At 44.0% G+C, this 16,680-nt stretch overlaps 1 protein-coding gene across 1 annotated transcript in view; it reads left to right on the top strand.

Moving 5' to 3' along the window:
- The first annotated feature begins 3,965 nt into the window (after positions 1-3,965).
- TNFAIP8L3 (TNF alpha induced protein 8 like 3) overlaps positions 3,966-16,680 on the top strand; it is a 157,553-nt gene continuing 144,838 nt past the window's right edge. The window contains exons 1-2 of the mRNA XM_075342742.1: positions 3,966-4,024; positions 4,608-4,855. Of these exons, the coding sequence (XP_075198857.1) occupies positions 4,810-4,855 (46 nt within the window). The 5' untranslated portion in view covers positions 3,966-4,024; positions 4,608-4,809. The remainder of the gene's footprint in view (positions 4,025-4,607; positions 4,856-16,680) is intronic.

The following is a 16,680-nucleotide window of genomic DNA, read 5'->3' as shown; positions in this document are numbered from 1 at the left end:
GCATCCATCTAAAGTACATAGCAGCATAGAGACTCTTTGGGTCCCTGCACTACAAATATGCCCACCATTTTAAGGAAATTAATATTCACTGCTCCCCACAGATATAACCCTGCCCTCCTTTCAGCACTGTAGCCAGAGTGGGTGGGATTATGGGCATGGGGAGCAGTGAATATTCATTCTCTTTAATAGCGACACATGTGATCACCCTGCTACCAGCTTTTTGTAGGTGCTGGGCAATTACATGTGCTACTATTAGGCAATGTTCACACAGTGCCTCTTTTGTAACCACAAAGATGCAGTGTTTTGTCCCCAAAAAATGAACAAAACCGCACCTGTGGAAAAAAACGCATGCATTTTTGACACATTTTGCCCAATGCATTTTTTAAGTCAAATCTATTGATTGGAAGGGCTCAAAAATGCTGGAAAACGCAAAAAAAATTGATATGCCGCATCTTCAAAAACGCAGCCAAGATGCAGACAAAAAAAGATGCACAGTGTGGACAGCAAAATAGAAATCTCATAGACTTTGTTGGGAGAAGGAATTGCATGCATTTAGGTGCATCTTTGTGACCTCAAAAATGTAGCAAAAACACAGCAAAAGATGCTCTGTGTGAACATAGCCTTAAAGAGCACGAATATTCACTGCTTCCTAGGCCCATAATCTCGGGTGTGAGAAGCGTTATTACATAATGAAGCGGGAGGGGAGGCAATTTGTATGTCTTCCTAGGATTTGGAATGCTACAATGGATCATACATCTGAATAACATGTGGTGCGGGAGGGCAGGCCCAAACTTTGTACTGGAGCGCATCGGACTTGGACCAGTAATGCCACTGAGTAACAAGTTCCCTTTACAAATAAGTGATAGTAATAATAATGATGAGCCAGCTATCTAATTTGACTGGGTGAGATGGCGAGCTGCACCATGTAGTATGGCACATGTAACAATGTTTTATAGCACAATGTAATATGGCTTGCTATATAATGGCACATAGTACGGTGTATTATATCACAAGATTTTATGGCACATTATTTTGTGGCATCATGTATTATGGCAACATGCATTATGGCACATGGCACGATGTATTACGGCATGATGTATTATGGCACACGGTACTATGTATTTCGGTAAAGCACTAGGTTCTCACTCCAGTGCCAGATGTCGGTGCTCAGAAGTAAAAGTTAATGATCCAATGTAGACAAACTTCGGCACAATTATGAAAATTGCATTGAAAATAACAATTTTTATTATTATTATTATTATTATTATTATGCAAGCCGTATAGGGAAAAAAGAAAACTCCAATGTTTCAACTCCACATGAGCCTTTGTCAAGGAATTTTAGCTACACAGAACAAAAAAACATAGATATGATTCATATGGATGATGATGGGTAAGAATTTGAAAAAGTATACATAGGAACAAAGGGTACAAAAGGAAAACATATGAAGGATAACATTGTTAGGGTGAACTCTTAACCAGGGTTCACGAGTTGCCTACTGCCTGACCTAACTGGTGTGGATCAAGTGCATGCTTAAGGGAAATCAACACCGGACAAAGGGTCAGATGTGAACTCTCTTCTTGATCAACGCAAAATGGTACTGAGAGACCAGGTTTATTAGGTGTTTCATCTTATATAGGGTAGGGGCGTGGGTATGTTGGGATATGCCCACTTAGTGGGACAGTCTATGGGTTAACCAATGGGCAGATCTGCAGTGACGCTGATGGGCGGGTCTGCAATGTCATCAGGGCGGATCCACGGTGATGGCCGGGTCTAGGATGTCATCGGGGCCTTCTTGGATACCTCTGACAACTGGCTTATGTATAGAGAATTGCTTTCATTGAACATACTTCCCACAATCCCCTATGTCCAGAGGTTAATTAAGTATTTGATCTAATGAGACTCCTCAACAACATGGCATTAATAACAACATGATGACATAGTGCGAACAATAATGCATGACCGGAGATGTAAAATTGACTCAAAAATATAGTAATCAAAAGAAATTTAAGCTGACAAACCAAAACGGGAGCTTTACGTGTCAGCAGTTAAGACATTGGCATGTGAAAATAATAAAGACATCATGAATAATATGTAATAATTTGCTAACTGACTTCATGGATATATCCACAATTAATGAATGCTGTTAAATGTTAGTCTTAAAGTAACTGTATCATCATATAAACGAGCATATACCTATTAATAGGCGTGCAGACCACCCAGGAGCAGGACGATACAAAGCAAATAATCAGCTGAAATAATAGCTGGTAGCACTAACACATAGACATATGAGTATACACAAAGCATAAAGGATATTGGGTATAGTTCACTTATATGATGTATTATGGCACATGACAGAGTGTATTATGGCACATGACAGAGTGTATTATGGCACATGGCACAGTTTATTGTGGCATGATGTATTATTCTGGCTTGATGTATAATGGCACATGACAAGAAGTATAATGGCACAATGTATTATGGCTTGATATACGATGGCACATGGCACCGTGCATTATGGCACATGGCTCCGTGTATTATAGCACATGAAACCTTGTATTATTACACATGGCACCGTGTATTATGGCACATGGCACAATGTATTATGGCACGTGGCATATGTATTATGGCACATTGCACAGTGTATTATGGCACATGGCTCTGTGTATTATGGCACATGCAACCTTGTATTATGGCACATGGCACCGTGTATTATAGCACATGAAACCTTGTATTATTACACATGGCTCCGTGTATAATGGCCCATGGCACAATTTTGACACATGGCACTGTGTATTATGGCACATGGCACTGTGTATTATGGCACATGGCACCGTGTATTATAGCACATGAAACCTTGTATTATTACACATGGCTCCGTGTATAATGGCCCATGGCACAATTTTGACACATGGTACTGTGTATTATGGCACATGGCACTGTGTATTATGGCACATGGCATTGTGTATTATAGCACATGGCACTGTGTATTATGGCACATGGCACCGTGTATTATAGCACATGGCACGGTGTATTATGGCACATGCAACCTTGTATTATGGCACATGGCACCATGTATTATAGCACATGAAACCTTGTATTATTACACATGGCACCGTGTATTATGGCACATGGCTCCGTGTATAGTGGTACATGGCACAATGTATTATGGCACATGTATTATGGCACATTGCACAGTGTATTATGGCACATTGCACAGTGTATTATGGCACATGGCACCGTATATTATGGAACATCTATTTCAAGGCAATCTCTTTCTTGGACAATGTTTGGCATCTAACTAATACTTGGATGCCTGGATTTAATAACACTTGTTGATTATTTCATTTTTTTTGGGGGGGTGAGTTGGGGGGACATTCAGACATTTGCTAGGAGTCCCCATGATTTCTATGAACTCCTCTGCCTATTGGCTTTTGTTTCCTATAGGTGTTTGTTTCATATCATCAAATGTAAAGTGCCATGGAATGAATAAATAATAATAATCAGATTGTAAGACAGCAAATCATCGAACAGATCCATATTTTGCCTATTTCTTCATTGTATTTTCAGTTATAATAATAATAATCTTCATTTCTATAGTGCCAACATATTCCGCAGTGCTTTACAATTCAGAGGTTCATATACAAACAAACATTCAAAAGTAACAGTTACAAAAAATACAACAATTAAAGCAAAAATAATGCATTATGTACTAATGTTATCAGTTTTCTTATTATAATTCCTCTTCCAACCTCATTACTCGGACTTCCACACTGTAATGCTATGTGACAGTCCTACATCCAGGCACAAAGTTCCCCGACAGCCCCCAGATGTGGCATTTCTGCAGCGTGGAGCTCGGGGAGGCAGCTCTGTTGTCTGCCATTGCTATGTCTGAGCCTGACGCTCCTCCCGGAGGGGTGTACTCTTCCATTATGACATCACGGCTCCCATCCTATATAATGGAGCAGTTGTATCCAGGACTCTCAGTGCTCGGCGTCCTCCAGGCACACTCCGCTGCTGATACAGGTATATGGCTGCTCTCCCTTCTCTCTGATGTCTCTGCACTTGCTGACCAGTTCTAGTCCTACCTTACTAATGGCACTTGATACCGTCTTTGGCAATTTTGGATCTGTCTTCATATTCATTAGTATTAGCTCCAGTGACCAGTTTATTCATATTATATCTGCAGCTTTTCCCATCATTTACAGATATCATTCATGTCCCTATGATGTATATTTCTATGCTGCATGCAGCGTTACTATACCGGTTTGTATGATTCTCCCCGCACCACTATTATCAATATTAGTAGATAAATCCAATGACAGTCGTACTCTGGTGACTATACCATCTGAAGAAATATCCATATGCCACATTAATAACTGCTACTTCACAGGTTTAGGTGATAAAAGTGACAGATGATAACTAATAGCTAATTATAATATTGATTACTTCAGAGCCTAATAGAGAACAGAACACACTGATTTTATGGATATTCTTCATTTATATGAATATCCTATAATATTTTATTTCTTCAGACTTTCATGCATATACAAGTGATGATTAGAATCTCGGATTAATTCCTAATTGTTGAATTTTATTTTTTTTGTAGGAAATGACAATGAGTTGAAAAAGGTCATGTCTGACCAAACGTTCCACATATGATGGTGCAGCTACGCCACTTCACTTCATTACTAATGAACATATGACGCCTGGACTATTGTTTCAGCAATAAAAGATTTTTTTTCGTCACTGGAACACAAGTCTATATTGTCTTGGAGTGAGCCGTGGATTCCAAATCACAGCACCCCACCATGGACACAGACTCCGGGGACCTGAGCGAAGGGGAGCTGTCACCAGGTAATGAGCACAACATTGACTGTCAGCCACCGTCCCACTTACCGATCAATCAACTTAATTGATTTGTGTAGGAGCATAAATTCTGCTTTTAATTGGATGGCAAATCTACTTTGTGACAATGGCTGCCCTGGAAAGGGTTAAAAGTGTGGGGAGCAACAGAGGGATGTTCCACTAGTGGGATTGAAAGTTTATGAGACCTGTTATACACATATATTGTACATGCACCTGTCCAATATTTATAGAGGTGCGGGATTATGTGGACTATAGAGACTATATATAAACAGGTTGGGATTATATCACATGTGCCATAGAGACAGTGATGGAATTACATTACCTGTACTATATAGATTAACATTAGGTATTATATTACCAGTTCAGTTTACAGAAATAGGCAGAACTATACTATCTACCTGTACTGTATAGATAAAAATGTCATCTATTCACCATATATGATGAAGATGATGGGTGGATATATGCATACTGTGTGTGTATGTCTGTCTGTATGTATGTATGTATGTATGTGTAATATATATATTATATAATTATTGGATATCATCTGTTCATCTGTCGCTATGCATACAGATGTTTAGAACTATACTACGTGTCGTCTGTAGACATCACCTAGTGTCCAGTATAGACTGAGATGAGGATTATAGCACCTGTCCACTCTATATGAAGATGTTGGATTCTATCACCTGTCCATTTTATTTATTTATTTATTTATTTATATATATATATATATAATGAGAATATGTCACCTGTTCACTGTACATAAGAGGCAGAACTATACTACCTGTAATTGGTAGGCAAGACTTAGGGGTGCTTCACACACAGCGAGATCGCTGCCGAGATCGCTGCTGAGTCACGCTTTTTGTGACGCAGCAGTGACCTCATTAGCGATCTCGCTGTGTGTGACACTGAGCAGCGATCTGGCCCCTGCTGCGAGATCGCTGCTCGTTACACACAGCCCTGGTTCGTTTTCTTCAAAGCCGCTCTCCTGCTGTGACACACAGATCGCTGTGTGTGACAGCAAGAGAGCGACAAATGAAGCGAGCAAGGAGCAGGAGCCGGCGTCTGACAGCTGAGGTAAGCTGTATCCAAGATAAACATCGGGTAACCAAGGTGGTTACCCGATATTTACCTTAGTTACCAGCCTCCGCAGCTCTCACGCTGCCTGTGCTGCCGGCTCCGGCTCTCTGCACATGTAGCTGCTGTACACATCGGGTTAATTAACCCGATGTGTACAGCAGCTAGGAGAGCAAGGAGCCAGCGCTCAGTGTGCGCGGCTCCCTGCTCTCTGCACATGTAGCTGCATTACACATCGGGTTAATTAACCCGATGTGTACTGTAGCTAGGAGAGCAAGGAGCCAGCGCTTAGTGTGCGCGGCTCCCTGCTCCCTGCTCACACTGGTAACTAATGTAAACATCGGGTAACCATACCCGATGTTTACCTTAGTTACCAGTCTCCGCAGCTTCCAGACGGCGGCTCCGTGCAAGCGCAACGTCGCTTGCACGTCGCTGCTGGCTGGGGGCTGTTCACTGGTCGCTGGTGAGATCTGCCTGTTTGACAGCTCACCAGCGACCATGTAGCGATGCAGCAGCGATCCTGACCAGGTCAGATCGCTGGTCGGATCGCTGCTGCATCGCTAAGTGTGAAGGTACCCTTAATGTCCAGTACACACTGAAATGAGGGATTATAGCACCTGACCACTCCATGTTTTGCTGTGTAACTGTGTAATCAGGAGATAGAGACTGACACACTAAATTCAACGATGTGTCATTTATTACCCTGTGTGCTGTTGTTTACTTAAGTGAAGGTTTCATCACCTGGGATTATCATTCCTGGACTGTACTAGTCCCTCCACGATCCCCCCCCCTATGATTAGCACTGCTTTGTCTATAGACATTGTACATATAGAGCCTGGTGTTTGCGGGTTAACTTTCTGAGCTCTGCTGCATTGCGAAATATAAAAACCCTGTCACAACTGCTGCACCCAGTAAACTAAGTTATACACTGATGGATTCAGGATCTCTTTGCCTACATCATGCTGTTTCTCAGATGAGGTTTCAAAAATCTGCAGACAGATTCCCTTTAATGTCCAGTGTAGACTGAGATGTAGGACTACATGACCTGTCCACTGTAGACTCAGATCCAGTGTAGATACAGTAGATGGAGGATTGTACCACATATGCACTGTGTCAGATTAATCTGCAGTCAGTGCATTGCATATAATGATGAATACTATGAGATTGCACGTAGAATAAAGCAACAGAGCTTTAAGAGTAATTGTAGTAATTTTTATTTCAGAAATCAAACGTACACATGAAAATAAGCAAGGTAATATATTGTCAGGGCCAGGTGGACGGGCAGACCCAGGAGGTGGATCCACTGGGCCGAACTCCTAGATGGTGGTAAGGGGTCCGGTAGCTGGAGCACTATAGGCAGCAGAACAGTCCGTGCACAGGAGTATAACGGAGAAGTCCCTGGGACTACGGAGTCACTGGTGGTAGTCCGGGTGACGCAGCTCAGGTTCGGAAGCCGAGAAGATGTCAGGCGGGGTCCGGAACCTTTGGAGCGAGATGACAGGTCACCGCAGGGATCCGAGATGGTACGGACTGTCGGGATGGCAGATGGACTGCGTTCGGGGTTCGGGATTCGGTCTGGACCGGATGGCGAGGCAGGCACGGCTCTACAAGAGAGATAGGTGAGTATATACACATATACACCAGGAGACCTGACTCCTAGCTTAAGAAACACGAAGATCAGGCCCCGCCCCCTTGGACATAAACCCCCTTTATACCCTGTACCTGTTTTGCATCATTTCCTGTTAATGGACGCTGGCCCTTTAAGAAAGGGTCAATGACCGCGCGCGCGCCCTAATGCGCATGCGCGCTGCCCGAGTGCCAGAAGCCAGAGCAGGAAGCTGCGAGGAGGAAGCAGCAGGGCCAGGATGGAGCTGTGAAGCCGACGGACGCCGGGTGCGGGGACCAGGACGCTGGGGACGCGCTGGCAAGGGGTGCTGGAGAGCGGGGAGCATGACAGGTGAGCCGGAGGGCAGCACAGGGGACCCGGGGAGCGTGACATATATATTGTCAGAGATATTAGCTTCTTTATTCTCCTGGACTGATCTTTCACTGTCAGCTCATGGGTAACATCTGCAATCAGTGAACCATATTGTCTAGTGATGAGCGAGCACTACCATGCTCTGTACTCGTAACGAGTAGTTGGATGTTCTGATGGGCGCGACTCGAGTACCGAGTATAATGGAAGTCAATGGGGAACTCAAGCATTGTTCCGTGAAATCTTCCATAAAAATGCTTGAGTTCCCCATTAACTTTGATTATACTCAGGTACTTGAGTTGCGCCCATCAGAGCATCCAACTGCTCATTATGAGTAGCGAGGATGGTAGTGCCCGCTCATCACTAGTACTGTGCAGCTGAGCATGGTCGTGAACGCTCATCACTATTATCGTGCACCCGAGCATGGTAGTGCCCGCTCATCACTAGTACTGTGCAGCTGAGCATGGTAGTGCCCGCTTATCACTAGTACTGTGCACCCGAGCATGACAGTGCCCGCTCATCACTAGTATAGAGCACCTGAGCGTGGCGGGGCTCGCTCATCACTAGTACTGAACACCCGAGCATGGTAGTGCTCACTTATCACTAGTACCGTGCACCCGAGCATTGTAGTGCCTGCTCATCACTGGTACTGGGCACCCGAGCATGGTAGTGCCCGCTCATCACTAGTACCGAGCACCTGAGCAGGGTAGTGCCCGCTTATCACTAGTACCGTGCACCTGAGCATGGTAGTGCCCGCTCATCACTAGTACCTGAGCGTGGCGGGGCTCGCTCATCACTAGTACCAAGCACTTGAGCATGGTAGTGCTCGCTTATCACTAGTACCAAGCACCTGAGCGTGGCGGGGCTCGTTCATCATAGTACCGAGCACCCGAGCATCGAAGTGTTCGCTCATCACTAATAGCGAGCACCTAAGCATGGTACTGCTCATTCACCACTAGTACTGAGCACCTGAGCATGATAGTGCTCTCTCATTACTAGTACTGAGCACCTGAGCATGGTAGTGCCCGCTCATCACTAGTACTGAGCACCTGAGCATGGTAGTGCCCGCTCATCACTAGTACTGAGCACCTGAGCATAGTAGTGCTCTCTCATTACTAGTACCGAGCACCCGAGCATGATAGTGCTCGCTCATCACTAGTACTGAGCACCTGAGCATGGTAGTGCCCGCTCATCACTAGTACTGAGCATGGTAGTGCCCGCTCATCACTAGTACTGAGCACCCGAGCATGGTATTGCTCGCTCCTCACCATTACCCAGCACCTGAGCATGGTAGTGCTCTCTCATCACTTAATAGTATCTTATTACTGAGATAAGAGATGATAGTTGATGCTCTTAAAATTCTATGAAGGGGAAAGGGGTCCAGAAGATCTAGAGACAGAGACATATTCAGATGCAACTTCTCCTGAAACAAGTTACAGTTTTCCATAGAACGTCATGAGCACCAACTGTCATCTTCTATTTTATTAACTGGAAAATCGAGAGAGTTTACTTATAAACTGAGAATAATAAGACTGAAAAAGATGAGATAAATTACAAAGTTTCTTATTATCACGAGTACTATAGATTTATGGTTACTCTTTAAGTAGTCTTTCACATCAGTGCACTAAACTCAGCTCTGCTACATCCAAAGATTTCTTAAACAGATAACTAGTCTGATCTCCTCCTGATCCGCTCTTGTAATACTTAACAAGCTTTTCTAGAAACAGTTGCGTATATTGCCGTGTGGTGTAGGATTATCACCAATGTCCCATTAATGATACTATGGTGATGACTTCCCATTGCCCAGTGCCAATTATTGTAGTTGATAAACACTGGAAGATAAACGAGCATTGATCAATGGAGAACCACATCAGATAGTATATTGTTATCGAACTCTCAGCCCTTCTGATGACTTTATCCCATACATTGATCTCTGTGGTTACTGTTTTTTCAAATTTTATACTTGATATTTGATTCCTCAAACATTCAGTTTAACCAAATCTCTTATTATAATGAAGATGGCGGAATTGAGGTCACCTCTGTACGGGGGGCACGGTGGGATCGAATAGGAAAGTACTGTCAGATCTGTGGCCGACATATGAGCTATTATTCTATCATCTAATTATTTTGATTTAAAGCGACAGCCTTTCACTTTTTTGACACCATCTCCCCCTCTGTAATAGGGGCACGGGCTGGCACTTTTTCTTTAAGTTGGTAAGTGTGCTCAAGGGAAGGGCAAGAAGCTAATATATCAAGGCAAGAAAACAAATGTGGAATTCTCTGTCCCCGAAAAGAAATCCAGAGAGTTCAACATGACATAAGAGTTACAGGTCAATGTTGGAACTTATGTTCATCGTTCCTTGTAGTTGTAGACATAATCCACGTTACATATTTATAGTGACGCAAAATTAATTTATTTTTGTTTTTGTTTTTGTAACACCCACGGGGCAAGGGGTTAACTTTACTCGTCGCCGAGCCGGTGATGTCGGGTCTGGGATGTCACGGGTGGCCCTTGCCTTGCTTCGTGGCCTTGAGGCATACAATAAAGGGGGAAGGTGAAGGATGGAATGATGGGGATAGTTTGTCTCGTGACGCCACCTGTGGTACGCGGCCAGGGATTAGCTGCCGCTGCGGGTGATGTCCTCCGGGGCTGATAGTGTTGCAGCAAAGATGGTCCTGCTTCCCACAGGTGGAGCGGGCCCCGGAAGGATGATGCGGGACTGAACGTCCGTTGGCGCCGAAGCGCAGGGTGACGGTGTCGGCAATAAGAGGCTGAGTCAGCTGCTGCGGGTCCAGGTATTTTTACTCACAGTTCCAATGCAGCCTCAGGCTACCAGTCTTTGCCGTGATGGGCCGCAGCTGATCCCAGATAAGTTGGAGGTAGCCACTGGTGCTTGAAAGTGTCCTTTCCTAAGGGATGCCCCTCCAAACGTAAGAAACCCGGACTGAGCGTTCCACTCCAAGCCTCAGGCCCCGTGAAGAAAGAAGAAGAGAATGGTATCGTGGGGCCAGAACTGTAGTCCCGACTTGACTGAAGTTTGTGTAAGAGTTGCTCCTACTTCTACCCCAAGTGGTGCCCGCCCCCCAGGTGGTTGTCCTAGTGACCAGGAAAGTCCCATGCTTCATGATAGCCACCTCCCTGTCTACCCTAGTCCAGTCCCCAATGAGGAGGCACCTAAACTGTATGTAAGGTGAAATGTGGAAACACCGGTGTTTAACCCCCTCCTTACCAGAGATGAATACTGCACCTTAAGTGAGGTGCAGTACCCTGTGGCGACTGAAGCCTCAGGGGCACCACATTTGTAATAGACCCCATATTTAATAGACATTGGCCACCAAGTTGGCACAGTTTTGTTTGAGGAAACGCGTAAAAAAATAGCTGAAAGCTGTGTAATAAAGGCAATTTGGTGTTTCCCAAGTTGGCAACAAAGATGCCAGGTACTACTTGAGGGGGGTGGTAGTGGTTATGCCAAATGTTGCTGCCACTTTAGTAGGGTATGTGAACATGCAGACAGATTTCATTGTGGGAATGTCCAAAAAAACCTTACCAAAAATCCACAGTAAGATTCCCATATGTTACACACGAAGTTTAGCTACAGATTACACTGACTATACAGTGTGTCCACCCATATCCTCTCCACCACCATTAACTTGAGAACGGCGGCAGCTATAGGCATAGAAGTCGTGTCTAGATATAGTAAAGTAGCCATGAGCTACGCAATGAAACCACCTATAGCGCCACCTGGTGGAAAACAACGGAGTTAGCATTTTTATCTTTAAATTGGAAAGAGAGGGGAAAAAAGTGAAATAAAAAATTGTAGGGCATCATCAATTCAATACGAATCAACACCTTGCGTACAGAAATGCTATAATATAAAACACATGACCCCCCCCAAAAACATTTAATGCTGATCACGCATATGGCGCTCATTAAACTTTGATGCTCAAAGTGGCCACCGTCAGCTGCAATGCACATCTGGACTCTGGACAGCATACTGTATCTTGCTGAACGCTGTGCAATATGATAGGTGACACGTTCGCACAAGCATCTGTGATACGTCATCGTAGGTCCTGCAATGTTGGTGGAGGGGTCGCATACACCTGCTGTTTGATGTGACCTCACAGAAAGAAGTCCAATGGGGTCAGGTCAGGTGAGCATGGAGGCCACTCCACGCAGCCACCATACCCAATGAGTTGTAGGAAGGTCTCCATGAGGTATCGCTTCACGTCCGCAGCCTTGTGAATTTTACACGTTCTAATCATAGCATTTCTGTATGCAAGGTGTCGAAATAAAAATGCTAACTCCGTTGTTTTGCACCAGGTGGCTCTATAGGTGGTTTCATTGCGTAGCGCATGGATACTTTACTATACCTAGACACCAATTCTATGCCTATAGCCGTTCACAAGTTAATGGCGGTGGACACACTGTATAGCAATGAATGAAATCCACAGTAAAAATACACGGAAAGGTAAAAGCATAGAATCCACAGAGGATTTATTTTTTTTACACTGACTGAATGCGGGGATTGTCGTTGTGATTCCACCCTTTTTGTACATCAATGGTTATTTTCCCTGGGAGGAGCCAATGCACAGTGGCACAGTGGTTAGCATTGCAGCGCTGGGGTCCTGTGCTCAAGCTCCACCAAGGACAACATCTGCAAGGAGTTTGTATGTTCTTCCCTTGTTTGTGTAGGTTTCCTCCGTGTACTCCAAAGACATACTGATAGGGACAGTGATGTTTATGTATGTAAAGTGCTACGGAATTAATGGCACTATATAAATTAATAAATGTTGTTATTATAAAGAGGCTGTAACTTTGACCATTTGGACACGTTTTCCGAATATATTTTTGATTGCACTTTGTTGTCTTTTAAACTTGCATTTTGGAAAATAAAGATTTTAAGGTAAATCCAGAAAAGATACTGTGAACCAGATATGTCATAATTCCCAATACTCAATAGAGAGCTGTCATATGATTGTTTGGCCAACAGCTCTCCCTCCCCCCAGGTCCTTAATACTCTTCTTGTTTTTTTTCTATGAGAAAGTTGCTGCCAGACTCTTCTAAATCGGCCCGAAATCAGACATGCTGGATCGTTACCTCCCTGATGCTCAACTAGTCTAGGATAGTCGGAGGCCCATACACAGTACACTGCTGATATTGAAGGGCTTGGCTGACATTAGTCTAAAGTGTATGGGGTCCTATAGACACATATAAGGCGATAGCACCTGCAATCTTAGAACATAAGGGCAGGATAAAGGGTTATTCCAATCTCCAAGATCCTATCCCCATATGTGGTAGGTGTAATAATAAGATTATTCACAAATATCTCCAATTAGAAATGTAGTATCATTCTTATTTACTTTTTAATACCAGATTTTCCATATTTATTTACCTGACCAATATTCTGGAATGAGCCACAGTTTTATTAGTGGAAATCCTCTTTAATTTGGTAATTGTTGTGCAGCCGTTTTAGGAATCTGTGTGGTGAGAGATCATAGTCCTCATCACTTCTCTCACTGGTTCTCCCCTCTAACTGCCGTTTGTGTTGTCACTTTAGCAAACAGTCAGCAATGTTTCCATCATCACTATTGACAGAGCTGAATGGTGGCCGTATGTATAGACAGCGGATACTCTGGGACAGATCCCCTGTAAGTGGCCCATACAACACACCACACAATACTGTCCCACTGATAGAAGCAGAACAGCCGCGTCTAAAGCCGCGCAATAAATCAAAGAAATTGTTTTTAATGAACATAACACCATATGTTTCTGTGGACTTTTCACCATTTATTTGATTTAAAGCTTTTTCCAGTTGCTTTTGTTATTTCAGCCAAGAAAGTCCCATGGATAAAAGAAGGCAGAATGAAAAGGTTCTTGTGTAATAATATATGGCCGTGTACTATCTACTAGGTACACTCATGTTTCATTGTGGGCCGGTAGTTAAAGTGATTGATTGCAGTAAATCCATGGCAATCGATTTCTTCACCAAATATGAGCATGTTTAGTGCTGCTTGGTTGTCGTACCCTCACCTGCTTTGTGTCTATAACAGGACAACTTGGTCTCCTCTGTTCTAAATGTAGAGTTTAGTTGGTGCCAGATCTCAAGCGGGAAAGTCATAATTGGGAATAGTATAAATTGGCCTTTTTGTTCTAGCAAAATAATGAAAATCCTAGTTGTTGTTCTCACTTTTCAAGTTATTAAATTATTTAGCTGTGTTCACATGAGAATTGGCGCACCATCCCAGATTCCATCGAAACTGGGAAAAAAAGCAGCATGGGGTAATATGACACCCAATAAATATTTTGTATTTGCTAGGTTTTTTCAGCTGGCACCTATACGCACTTGTAGTTTTAAAAAAACTGATTTGGCAAAAAAAACTGAAGAAACGGATGACAAATTGATGCAACAAAACAACGGATCCGTCAAGCCGATTGATTGTGACTAATGGCAAAAAACTGATGTGTGAAAGGGGCCTTAGTAGCTATTTAAAAAAACTGACCCGCACATCCTACAAGTGTGTATAGGTGCCAGCTGAAAAAACCTAGCAAATACAAAATGGATACAGCTGCACACTAAATGCCATCAATGTATAAGGGAACTCTGGTACTGCATTACTGCTATATGAAAAAATGAGATTCTATCTGGACTAACCTCCATGTCTGGGCAGCTAGGACTCCTGGTATAAGGATTATCGGCTGTATCCATTTTGTATTTGCTAGGTTTTTTCAGCTGGCACCTTTACACACTTGTAGGATGTGCGGGTCAGTTTTTTGACATATTTGCAGTGAGTTTTTTTTTTTTTTGTTTTTTTTCTGACTGAGCACTCCGCCCTATAAACCAGGCTGTATTCAACGTTGGCCGCGAGTAACCTCAGTGACAGCTCAGCTGATCGCGCTATTCCCTTTATTAGCTGCGTGGAGCTGACAAGAGCGGCGGTGTCTTCTGCAGCTCCAGTCACCTTCATGCAGCAGAGCTGGAAGCGATGCTGGACCTTCCTGGATTACGCCGGACATGGAGGGCTTTTTCGGGCTTATAAAATTGGTGAACAAGGCAATTTGTTAGTGTTTTTTTTTCTAATAAAGGGTTGTTCGGGTGTGTGTGTTTATTTACTGTAATTTACAGATTAATCATGGAAGGTATCTCGGGGAGACGCCTGACATGATTAATCTAGGACTTATTGGCAGCTATGGGCTGCCAAAAACTCCTTATTACCCCGAATGCCAATGCACCAGGGCAAATCGGGAATAGCCAGGTACAGTCCCAGAACTGTCACATATAATGTATGCGGCAATTCTGGGGGGCTGCTGACTGATATTGTTAGGCTGGGGGCTCCCCATAACGTGGGGCTCCCCATCCTGAGAATACCAGGCTTCAGCCGTGTGACTTTACCCTGGCTGGTATTAAAATTGGGGGGGACCGCACGCCGTTTTTTTTTTAAAATTTATTTACTTTACTGCACAGTATAGACACGCCCACCGGCTGCTGTGATTGGGTGCAGTGAGACAGCTGTCACTCAGCGTGGTGGGCGTGTCTGACTGCAACCAATCAGAGGCGCCGGTGGGCGGGGAAAGCAGGGAATACGAGATTGATTAATGAGCGGCCGGCATATTCAAAGTAATTGTTGCCGCGTATTCTCTGCACAGCTGTTCCTCGCCGCGCTGGTGATCCGGGAGCAGTAAGTATGAGAGAGGGCTGCTTACTTCAGTCACTCGGGGGATTAGCGGTCACTGGTGAATCCTTCACAGGTGACCACTAATCAGTACGCGGCACACAGACAGAGCCGCGGCATGACAATGAAGTCGGGTGAAATTCACCCGAGTTCATTCTCATCGCGCAACTCTGTCTGCTGTCAGCCGACATGTATCAACGACATTGTGCAACACACAAACGAACATTCCACACGGACATTCCACGTACACATACACGGGCATTTTACACACAAACACGGACATTTTACACGTACACACGGCTTGCATACGCCATCACACGGACGTTTTTTATGCGGAAGTGTGTTTTAGACCATAGTAAATACATGGCACCGTCAAAATGTGTTATTAAGATGCTGGATGTTGAGGTCCTGGGCTGGTGTGGTTCACATGGTCTGCGGTTGTGAGGCCAGTTGGATGTATTGCCAAATTGTCTGGAACGCCTTTGGAGACTGCTAATGGCAGAGAAATTAACATTGAATTCATGGGCAACAGCTCAGGTGGACATTCCAGCAGTTTAATATTTAAAAAAAAAAAAACAAAAAAAACCTACCTGACAAGGTTCCCTTTTAATATAAGGATTTTTAATATTGTGGATGTATTTTTCTTCAAAAACTTCTAAATAGAGGTTTGCTAAGATGCAAGCTACTGCTGTGCCCATCAAGGTTCCAGTTTTTCACAAGAACCCTTTTGTTCATAAACTTGAATGTGTTGTGTTACATGAAATCCAAAGCTCTGCCTAAAAAATTTGATAACTATCATCCGTGTCTGTTTTATGAACCGGTGTTAGTCGGGCTGCTCGGATCTGGGATCGTGGCTCGAGGGGGTCATCCAGACCCGGCTTGGCGGACACTTTGATCCGTATAAAGTGGGTATTTACAGGGGATAGGTTTGTGACGCCACCTGTGGGTTGCGGTAATGGGAGTACCGCCGCTGCTGTAAGGAGTACCGGGGCAGATGGAGTTAAGCAGCCAGATGTTAGTCCCTCCACAGGTAGGGAAGGCCCCAGGCTCAGGGTGTTGGTAGTTATTTGGGAGAGCAGGGTGCAGGGGACCA

This window comes from Anomaloglossus baeobatrachus, chromosome 4 (assembly GCF_048569485.1).
Source record: "Anomaloglossus baeobatrachus isolate aAnoBae1 chromosome 4, aAnoBae1.hap1, whole genome shotgun sequence".
Classification (NCBI taxonomy): Eukaryota; Metazoa; Chordata; class Amphibia; order Anura; family Aromobatidae; genus Anomaloglossus; species Anomaloglossus baeobatrachus.
This window is presented reverse-complemented; position numbering and strand designations above follow the sequence as displayed.